This window comes from Hemicordylus capensis, chromosome 3 (assembly GCF_027244095.1).
Source record: "Hemicordylus capensis ecotype Gifberg chromosome 3, rHemCap1.1.pri, whole genome shotgun sequence".
Lineage (NCBI taxonomy): Eukaryota > Metazoa > Chordata > Lepidosauria > Squamata > Cordylidae > Hemicordylus > Hemicordylus capensis.
Genome location: NC_069659.1, coordinates 196,062,818 through 196,074,096, shown reverse-complemented (window position 1 = coordinate 196,074,096; position 11,279 = coordinate 196,062,818). Strand labels below are relative to the sequence as shown.

At 46.6% G+C, this 11,279-nt stretch overlaps 1 protein-coding gene across 1 annotated transcript in view; it reads right to left on the bottom strand.

Annotated features, from left to right (window-relative positions):
• Nucleotides 1–478: 478 nt before the first annotated feature.
• The window catches only part of PAX2 (paired box 2), a 195,338-nt gene continuing 184,537 nt past the window's right edge, over nucleotides 479–11,279 (bottom strand). The window contains exon 10 of the mRNA XM_053312133.1: nucleotides 479–3,439. Within this exon, the coding sequence (XP_053168108.1) occupies nucleotides 3,363–3,439 (77 nt within the window). The 3' untranslated portion in view covers nucleotides 479–3,362. The remainder of the gene's footprint in view (nucleotides 3,440–11,279) is intronic.

Here is an 11,279-nt window from a genome sequence, read left to right as displayed (position 1 = left end):
GAGTATTATATGCATGAGCAATAGCTGTTTTTTGTGTGCGTGTTTTTAAAATTCTTTGAGATGTAGTAATCGTAGCTGGATAAAACTCAGTTTTGGATAAGGAGATTAGAGGTGGTACTGGAACTGTTTCTGATTGCCCATTTGTATGCCTGGGAAGAGGCAAGAGAGCAGTAGATTTACACAAGGATTCTCTACTTTATCTTTATAATTTAAAATTATTAAGCTCAAGTAGCAATGATTGCATGTGCAGCACAGATGTGAATATAGGTGACATCTGTAGGCCTAGAACATAAAACTTTATTCTTGTGACTCAAGCAAACAATTGTTTGTCTCCAATATAACTGAATTTTTAAAAGTTAGGCAGTTCATCTGGGATAAGCAAGTTGCAGAGAAAAACAGAAAAGTGTAATGGGGCTCCTGGCTTAGCTATAAAGGCCCCTTGCATGGCAACATACAAGGGGCCTATAAAACAAAAGGATGTCCCCAAATACAGTGATTTCTTATTTCCACACAATATTGGTCAATTGCAGAAGGATGGGTGTGTGTGTGTGTGTGTGTGCGTGCGTGCAAAACTACTTGCTTTCTACTCGTTTGAATGTGGGTTTGCACTTTGCCTCTTTACTCAGCTAAGATGTACACCGGGAGCAGGCAAAGATACTGCGTCTCCATAGGAATGCTTGCGCCTCCTCCATATTTTGGAAATTGCTGACCTAGAAGAATTCCCGTCCCTTCAGTATTTTAATCCCAGATTTCACTAAATAAATGTGAACAACTTTTGAACTGCCATCTTCTGCTTACATGGAATCCCTCAATTTTGCACACATACAGGCACGCACCCCCACACACCCCTGCAATTCTGCATGCAAGACAATGTGTGTAAACCAACAAAATTAGTGCAGATGTGACTGTTCTGCAAAAGGTTGCTCCAACTGCATATTTATTATTGACCCTGGCATTTGAGAGTTTGCATAATTTAGGATATTTTAACAATATATTGTTTCATAGTGTGGCAGCAGGGGAGGATCCAGTAGGGTGCTCTGGCACCCCCTGTGAACAGGACCGGCCCTTTGGCACCCAGGCAAAGTCTGGCTGCCGCTACTCACTGCCCCCCACCCCTGCCAGAGCAGCCAGCCAGCAGAGAAGAGGAGGCGTGGCAGAGGGGCTTCTTTGGCCACTGGGGCTTCCTGCTCCCAGCTGGCAGAGGAAGCAGGAAGAGCAGGCAGCCAGAGGAGACAAGAGCAGTGGACATGGTTGCTGGCCAACGCACCAGCTTCTCTGGCTGCCTGTATGGCCAGAGGCTGGTGAGCTGGCTGGGAGCCCTATCCTGCACCCACTGCTGAGCCTCCTTTTCTCCTCTGGCCCCACTCTTCCTGCTTCTGGCTGGGAGTTGGAAGCAGGAAAAGCAGGCAAGCAGCCAGGAGAGAAGGAGGAGGCTGCAGAAGCAGCAGCGGATGGTGGGACACTAGGTCCACCACCCTGTCCCATGCTCCCTGTTCCCCCACCCCCATCCCAGTGCTCACAACCACAGCAGGAGTGTGGCAGGTGACAAGGGTGGCGGGGAGCCACCTAGGGAGGCTTCCTAATTGGCCTGGCGGGTCGGCCCTGCCTGCAAAAATTCCTGTGGCACCCCTTGCCATTTCCTGCTGGATCTGCCCCTTTGTGGCAACAAGAGGAGAGAAACTGTTTATGAAACTTGGGTGGATGCCATGATGGAGAGACAGCGAGTGATGCAGGTCACCAAGGTTCCACCTCTCTAAAAGCAGCATATTTTTGCAAAACACAGACTGTATGTTTTCAACTAAGGGTCCCATCCAAGTTCTGCTCAACCTTTATGCATGCAGACACCTAGGAAACTATTAGCCCCAATAATGGGAAAACTGTTGTGCTGGCTGACATAAATCCTAGGTTAAAATAGAAGAGCAAGTGAGATGTTCAGGGAGAGAACTTGTTTTTTCTATATGTCATTGGTTTCAGAATACCAGAGCTCCATTGAGAGAAGAGAACCCCCCTCATACCTCCATCTAGTTCCTATTTATTCATATGTGTGGCAGGAATTGAAGGCTAGAGAACCAAGAAATAATTCCAGTTCATATGGATTTTTTTTGGCCTATATCGGCGGCCCCAAATGCCTCTACTCTTCTGCGACAAGCAATTCTATTGCTGACAACTGATTACAGAAATGCTGCATACAGGGCAGAGGGACATATTAAGCTTTTTTCCCTTCCTTCTTCTTGTCAGACATGTGGACAGCTCCCCCCAGAATGGCACTTGCACTCCTCTCCACCACACATGTACATTCTAGTGCATAATAGAAAAGGAATGAAATCCAGGAATGAAAGGGGATAATTATTTTTTCAGAAAAACATGCCTGCTATTCAGCTTGGGGTGATTTTTCAGCTTATTTTTGCCAGGACCTTTTGCTTTTTAGAAAACTGGGGATTTGTTCTTCTTTCTCTCTCTCCTCTTTTTTTACAGGTCTTCAAGACAAAGCGTTAAAAACAGTTATATTTATATATCTATTTATATAGTTCTTCATTTTGCCAGTTGGTTGGTTGATGCCACTCCATCCTCCTGTCTGACTTGACTCTGTATGCGTGTATGTATATGTGTGACTTGTTGCCAAACTCCAGTCGGTAAGATTATAACATATTGGGTGCAGTCAATCTTCAGATGAAACTGTGAGGAAAGCAAGGTCTAATTCAACCAACCTATGGAGCAATGAAAGGGAATGGGTCCCATAAAGAAACCCTTGTGGAACAGAGAGAGCATGGTACAACATGTCCCCCTTTGCTAGACTGAACTGGATGGCTCCCTCTGGCTTCTGGGAATAGAGTTGTTTATCACGTTGAGGTGTTTTTCACAGAAGATGATCTCGTGAGGGAACAATGAGTTGCAAGCAGCATTCTCCTTTGCTACCTCTTATCCATACCACATTCAAAAGAAGACAGTGCAGACTATATTGCTCAATTTCCTCTGACAGTTAGGGGTGAGGGAAGCCTCATGTGAAAAGAATGAAAGGCTAGAGGACCAAGGAACAATTCACATGAGGCAGTCCAAAGTACTGCAGTGGCATTAACAACCCCAGCCGCAGGAACAGGCCCACTGGGCACAGGCCTGCTTTTGTCATCATCCAGTGAAGAAGCTCAGTTGGACTGCAAGGGACACGATGTTTTCAATCTGGTGTAGCAATATATGACATTCCAATACGGTCTGTAGTCTTAAAGAGGGTTCGGTGGAAAGGGTAGGCGAGGGGAATGGAGAGATTTTCTTCATCCTTCCAAGTGGTGGAGAATGTTCATCAGACAGGTACAATATGGAGACCTAGGCTGTCACCCTGCAGTTTCATGTGGTTTCCGTGGTAACTAGTGGCGGTCATAGGCAGCGGCAGCAGTGGGAGGTGCGGAGCCCCGGGATGTGGCACTATAATAATAAGGGGAACCTGAAAGTTAACACAGGAGAAGAATGGACTGATTGAAAGGACATACAGTAAAATAAAATAAGAAAGAAAGAAAGAAAGAAAGAAAGAAAGAAAGAAAGAAAGAAAGAAAGAAAGAAAGAAAGAAAGAAAGGCATATTAAAGGAAGCAGGGGCAGACACCAGGGGATGCACTCCCTTTAGTGGCCAATATGAAGAAGAGAAAAGACAGCATAGACTGTGATCCCAGTCTCAGGATTGCATGAGAGGGCTTGAGGGTGGGCGGCAGCGAAGGCAGCAGAAGCTCTCCTTCCCTGCAGATGATCCGACTGCCAGGCCTGGGTGGGTCAGGACACGCAGATCGCACACCCAGACAGTCCGCTGCTACCACAAGCAGCACAGAGAAGCAGGGCTCAGGACACATCATCTCAGCCCCCGGAAATCCCACAATGCACTGCACAAGTGTGTGATGCATTGTGAGGATCCCTCTGGCAATGGCCAGGAGCCTGGTGCTCACGCACTCGTGCCCTTAGCCTCGGCTAACTGGTGGGCTCCTTCGGTGGGTCTGCCGCCATGGAGCCACCAGGAGCCACGCAGCTCCCGCTGGTTCTCACAGACAGCCATGCCCAGGCTTAGCTGCCCTAGCCTGGCCTTGGCTGTTCATGAGAACAGCCTCTGTATCTATGTGATAAACCAGGACATGGGAAATCTATGTTTGCTATCTAGCACTATTAATAGAGAGAGAGTTCTGATGTAGTGGTTTGTTCAATAGGATCGTCTCAATAACCTGCCTATGATATATCAGTTGCATGCGTTTATATAAGAATTGTTCAAGAAATCATCTCACAAATGCAAAATATCTCATCTTGTGACCCTGCTAGTCTACCACAGTTAAAATTTGTAGCATTTGGTTACTCAGTACATTGCTTCATGTTGCCCCTGTTTGGCATCCTTCATGAGCATGTCTATGATATATAAGGGCTCCATACTTCCAAAATACCTGAGCTGTCACTTCCATTCTGGGCTGCATAGAAGTGGCAATTTGGTTTTTTAATTGTGGAGCCAGACCTACATCCATTTTGTACCCTGTCAAATATCCAGGGGTGTGCAAAATGGGGCACTTGAAAAGACATATCTGAAAGAGATTACTAAATAGGCAAGGGTACAAAAAGTCAGGATCAAAAAGAAAGTTGAAAAAGAGACAGGTGCCATCTTTCATTAAAATGGGCAGGGCTCAGGATGTGTGATACATTTGTCGAAAGTGCCTTTGCTGTCCGTGTAAAGGGCAAGGTTGGCATTTATTTTATGAGGCACCAGTTTTTGCAATTAAAATCAGAGGAGCACAAACTCCGAAACAATACATATGTAGCAGACCTAGCCTGTTCAAGGTAATAGCAGCATATATAGGATACACAATGCAAATCTGGCTGATGCAAACTACTGAGAATAAAATCCAGCACATGTGATTTCTGTTTCCCAATAACTTTTAGGAGAACAGGAGGGGGAGCTATTCTAGTGGGTTACACTTTCTGAGATGGAAATATGGTTCCACGTCAGAAAGGACCTGGATCAGTGGTTCTCATAGAAAACGTTATGATAAACATAACTGATATAGCACTTTTAGGAGCTCTTCCCACAATCAGTGAGAAGAGCTCCATGGAGGTCTGCGGGGAGAGTGGGTTTGACTCAGCCTCCCTGCAGACGACGAGCAGCTCTTCGTCCCTGAATGGGCGGATCGCCCGCCCAGACAAGCAGCGGCTTCCACTGCAGCTCATGGGCTCGGGGGGTCAGAACTCACTGCCACGCATCATCCCGCCCCCCAGAGCTCCAATAATGCACTGCCTAAGTGCACAGTGCATTATTGGGATCCCCCCCCCCCCGCGAATGTGCCAGCTGCGGCTGCAAGCAGCCATGGTTGACACACCATTTAAAAATGAGTTTAAGGGAGCACTCGCTCCCTTGACCACATTGAAGAGGGAGGCTACATAGGTGGGTTTGCTGCCGTATAGCTGCCAGGATCAGGCTGATCCTAACAGTTCACGTGAGTGTGCAAAACTGGGCTGGGCTCCCTTTGTCCGGTTTTTCACACTCATGTGAATAGGTGCTCAGCGTGCAAGATAAGGAGGCTATTCACATGAGCGAGCAAAACCGGACTAAGGGAGCCCAGCCAAGTTTTGCTCATTCGTGTAAACCACTGGGATAATGCCTGATCCTGGTGGCTACTCGGTGGCAAACCCGTCTATGTAGCCTCCAGCTTAAATGAGGTTAAGCAAGCACTCCCTTATCCTGATTTTTTTAATTGTGTGTCTGCCACGGCTGCAAGCAGCCGTGGTGGGCACACTCGAAGGGGAGGGGCCTCCCCAGTAATGCACCGGGCAATTGCACGGTGCATTATTTGGGCCCCAGGCTTCCCTGCGCTTGACCATCGGAACTGCTGGGTGAACCACGGGTGGACCGCCGTAGAGACGCCGCTCGTCTGGGTGGGTGATCTGCCTGGCCAGGGAAAGGTAAGCGATATCTTCAGGGAGGGTTGAGCAAACCCACTCTCCCCGCAGACCTCCTTTCGGCACTTCACACTGCTTGTGTGAAGTGCCTCACTGTATAAGCCTTATAAGATTAATTATAATTAATATTTGCACTCCAGTTAGTGAGGATGAGAGAAAAGAGGGAATGGGCAGTCAGCTGTATTAAACAGAGGAGGTACTATCACTTGTTGGAGAAACATCCCTGTTAGGGATGTACACAAATCAATTTTTTTGAATTGTATCACCTGAATTGTATCATGCGCCGATTTGTTTTGTGTCTGAATCTGTCCCCGCTGTCCCGAATCACCCCAGACTTGATTTGCATTGATTCAGACCACTTATAAAGGTCCTAGGAGCATCACATTTTGAGGGTGGGAAGGACCTCATGGGTGCCACCTACCACCTACATTTCAAGGCAGGGGGCACTTGGTTGATTTTTAATGATTTTTTAAAAAGTTTTTACTGATTTTGTATATTTCAGCCATAGGAAATAATGGAGATTCAAAGACTCTCTATCCTAACCCTAACATGGATCCCCAGCTTTAATTTTTTTTTAAAAAGTCAAGCTCTAGCCCTTGTAGAAGTGGCTAGAAGTGGAGTTATGGAGCAAGATGTGCGGTTACTATTTTTCAAGTGTTTGGCTTCTTTGGTGTATATGACCTTTCCTCATAATTAATCCCTATGAGGATTCATTGCACACCTTCATTTTTTCTGTTCATTTTGACTGTCATTGGACAACTGTCAACTGCCATGTGCCAACTACACACAAACACACACACCTGTAAGGCAGTGGGGTACTCAGTTTATTTTTTAGGAATATTGAAGTGTTTAGATTCTTTGATGTCTTCATTACACACCTTCATTTCTTCTTCATTCATTTCTTCATTTGGCACTGTCCAAAGACAGTAAAAATGTATAGAAGAAATGAAGGAGTGTAATGAATCCTCATAGGGATTCATTGAGGAAAAGTTATTATACACCAAAGAATCCAAACACTTGAAAAATAGTAACCACACATTTTGCTCCATAACTCCACTTCTACAAGGGCTAGAGCTTAGCTCTTTTTTAAAATGAAAGGTGGGAATCTGTGGAAATTGATAGAAGGAATCAAAATCTCGAATCGATCAGAATCTAGCACAATTCGATTTGGACGCGAGTCTAGCCAATGGACCACAGGGGCGATTTGTTCTGTCTCTAAATCACCTGAATCAGCTAGATTCAGGTACAAATCGATTTGTGCCCAAATTGATTTGCACATCCCTAATCCCTGTATCTAGAATTAAAGATATCCTTCCTTTTGAACTTGTTTACACAATCAGTTTTCCTGAGAAAACAACAGCTTAATGCACTTCAATTTCTGATGTGTTTACATGATCAAGGGGCTAATCAGATGCAGGGGGGGGAAACAGATACAAAAAGCCCCTGGAGAATTACAAGCTCTTGTTTTAAATCTGTTTCATTTTAGGATAAATGGCTCTGTAAATAGCTGTGAGGCCTTAATCTCAGGCATGCAGGACTGGGGAGAGTTTGGAATTCACGGCAAGCACCACAGGAGGTTCACAGTGGGAATGTGGGTGCGATACAGCATTTGGAGTTGCCTGATTATATAAAGGAGACTCAGTTTGTTTTCCGTTTGCAGGAACATCTCTCTAAGGGTCACAGAATTAGAGAGTCAGAAGGGATCTTATGAGTTATCTAGTCTGATTTCATAATTTATCCTGTAACGCAGTGTTGGGTAACCTGGAGCTGTCTGGAGCTTTCCCAGACAGCAGACTTTACCAAGGGATTAAGAGGGGTGGAGTACTGCAAGTTACAGATATTTTGAATTAGCCTAAAAACCAATGCAAAAAGTGGATTTTTTTTTACCCTGGACAGAAATCGAGCTAAGCTCCAATGAGCAATGGAAAACCCAAATCGTGTACAGAGTCCTCCCCGGTAGCTCTCAGGGACTTTGACTTAAAGTTGGACCATATGTGAACGCACAATTGCCCTTCTGTGGTTAATCAAAGTAAAATCACTATCTGGGAACACTCCTGGAGAGTCAGACCTTTCCTAGTCAGGCTGAGCCGCTTTTCCTTGGCACACCCAGGAGTTTTGTGGCCTGTCTTAATCTATTGTTTCAGTGCTCTTATAGTTGGGGCCCTTTCCCCTGATAATTGTTGTTAGGTGTCACCTTCCATTTACTAGGCTACACACTTTTTGGTATGATTTCTGGTGTATCATTTAACAGAATGCAAACCAACTCTGTGGTGCTTCATAATGTATGCCTGCTGCAGTCCTTGCACAGGATCCAGAATATGTTTGCTATGAATAAGTGCCGGTGAAATAAATAAGTTAAGGGAGGAGAGTTGGTCTTGTGGTAGCAAGCATGAATTGTTCCCTTTGCTAAGCAGAGTCTGCCCTGGTTTGCATTTAAATGGGAGACTTGATGTGTGAGCACTGCAAGAGATTCCCCTCAGGAGATGGGGCCGCTGTGGGAAGAGCAGAAGGTTCCAAGTTCCCTCTCGGGCATCTCCAAGATAGGTATGAGAGAGACTCCTGCCTGCAACCTTGGAGAAGCTGCTGCCAGTCTGTGCTAGATGGACCAATGGTCTGACTCAGTCCTATGTTCCTATAGAGTCATGATGAACAAGTCCCATTAATTCCAATGGAATTTAGTCATAATTAGCTTAATGTGAATCTTGCCCTTGAATGAATTCTCTCCAATTTGGCAATAGCCAAACTGCTGGGATCACAGTTCTCCTAATGGGATCTTACAGTGACTTTGCCATCATTTCCATATCAGGATAGGAATTACCTACAGAGGTCACTTTCATGACCTCTATAGACCTCACACTATCCCCTGGGGAGGTCTGCAGGGAAAGCAGGAGCTTGCCTGCCTTCCCCAGCAGACGAGCATCTGTGTCTTTGCCTCCGCCATGCCAAACACCCACACACGCAACCGAGTGGCGAAGGCAGAATCTGGGAGTGGAAGGACTTCCCCCTCCCAGTGTGCCCTGTGCCACCAGCATGGCAGCTGCTCTCATTAGAGCAGCCGCCGCAATCAGTGCGGCTGCTCTGCCCCCCCCACCCCCGGCTCGCTGCTGAAAATGGTGGTAGGCCAGGCGGAGGTATTTTTACCTGGGGGTGATCGTGCACATGATTGCCTACCGAGCTAAAACAAACCTGTGGTTTGCTATACCTTAGTAGGTTTGTTTTACCTCAATATATCCAAAGTGTGAGCACTGTGAGAGATTCCCCTCAGGGGATGGAGCCGCTCTGGAAAGAGCTGAAGGTTTCAAGTTCCCTCCCTGACATCTCCAAGATAGGGCTGAGAGAGATTCCTGCCTGCAACCCTGGAGAAGCCACTGCTGCCAGTCTGTGAAGACAATACTGGGCTAGATGGACCAATGGTCTGACTCAGTATATGGCAGCTTCCTATGTTCCTACACTCCTATTTTCCTATGAAGCGTGCTTCCGCACTTCCTGTGTTGTGACACTGCAGTCCCTACACTGACAGCAGGGTGCCGTTCACATTTCTGATGCCTTGTTTCAGATTTAAGGGCTGCGATTTATTGCTAAAACATTGTATGACCAACGTTAAATGGTTGCTATATTTTCTGGTTGTTAGTTTTTGCAAGACTGCTCCCCCTGCTGACCGCTTTGCTATTTACTTTTTGAATGCAATTTGCCTGAACCGAAGCCTTTTGCCTCTGTTGAGCGGGTAATCTGGAAAGCGCCCAGGAGGAGCTGGGAGCCCTCTGCTCCCAGTGCTCCAGACGACATGAACTGCCTGGGATCACCCAGGCAGCTCGTGTGGTGAGAACAGCCTCATTAGTTTTAGCGTCACAGGATCCTGCTTCAGATTCAGTAGACATCCACTAAATGCATGTAAGTCTTTCTTAAGACAGATATTGAGGCGGTTCTCACGAACAGTGGGAGCCGCCTGGGGAGGGTTAGTGGGGAGAGCAGGCTTAGCCCGCTCTCCCCGCACACGAGCAGGCAGTCTGAAGCGGCCACCCACATGACTGTTGGCTCCGTTATGGAGCCAGCGGGAGCTGGGAGGATCGGGGGCCGCGAGGCCCCCAGAAGCTCCAGCATACCCTGCGCGACCGCGCAGGGCATGCTGGAAGAGACTTCTGAGCCGGGAGGCGGCTTTTTGTCTCCTCTCCGGAGGTCTCCTCACATTGGCCAAAACCGGGTTTGCAGAGCTAAAACCGGGTTTGCAGAGCACTGGGCTACTTAAGCAGGTGACCCACTTAAGAACCACCGGGCTCGCAGCCGCGCCCAGTGGTTCCAACGTTGGGAGGAAATCGGGCTAGCCTCCGCTAGCCTGATTTTTCTCCCATTGTGTGAATAGCCTCATTGCCTAGTCAGTGAAACATAGTCAAGCTCATTTGGTTCTGTGCATGTGTGTGCATGCACATGCGTCTAAGCATGTATCTTTCACAACTGGAGTCAGAAAGTTATTAAGAGAACTGAAGGTTGCATGACAGTAGCATCATTTTCCATTCTGTATTACATATTTATTTCTGTTGTACCATTGTTGCTTCTAGAGGTTTCTGAAGCACTACAAGACCCTGCCAAGTCTGTTTACCTGAAATGGTTGTGGGATGACTGTGGGTACCATGGGCTAAGATGCCTTTCTCAAACCAACTTCAGTCCTCTGGGGAAAAAACCATCCTCTGGCTCTAGCTAAAGTTAAAGATTGGTCCTATGCAAACTGCACAGCCAGTTAAAAGCACTACCTGCCATCACTGCCATTGCCCCATAACATGTGATTATGAAATGAAATACCATCATTGCTAATTTATTCTCTGCAAATATGCAGTTAGCAATTGTGATTTATTTATATTCCATATACTCAGGCTCTGCCCACCCTCGTACACAGAGATGCTGTGGGAGGGGAATTGTTCCTGGCTCCTTTCCCCTCCCAGCCTCATGACAGACCACTTCTTTGCTGAGAAGAGCATCAGGTTCTCAAAGGCTCTATTCATTGGTGTTTCAGATTCTCTCCCCCAAGCAACAGCAACCAAGGAATCTAGGTACAATTGTCCTGAGCTGCAACTGAATACTGTGGCGGCATGCAGGTTTGTGTGTGTGTGTGTGTCCATACTCAAGATGCATACCCTAGATGCATCATTTTATATGTCCATACTGGCTGCAGCTGACCTAACTCATTCTTGGGATCAGCCTGAAAGAAGTAACATGATCCTCACTATGTTCCTTTGGTATTATTCTAGGTCAGCTGCAGCTGGTAGGTGCTTATAAGAATGCTGCACTGTAAGACAGTCATTTGAATGTCCTGGTCACAGGGTCTGCCTGAGAAGCTAGAAGCCTGAAGAAAATAAATAAAGGAGC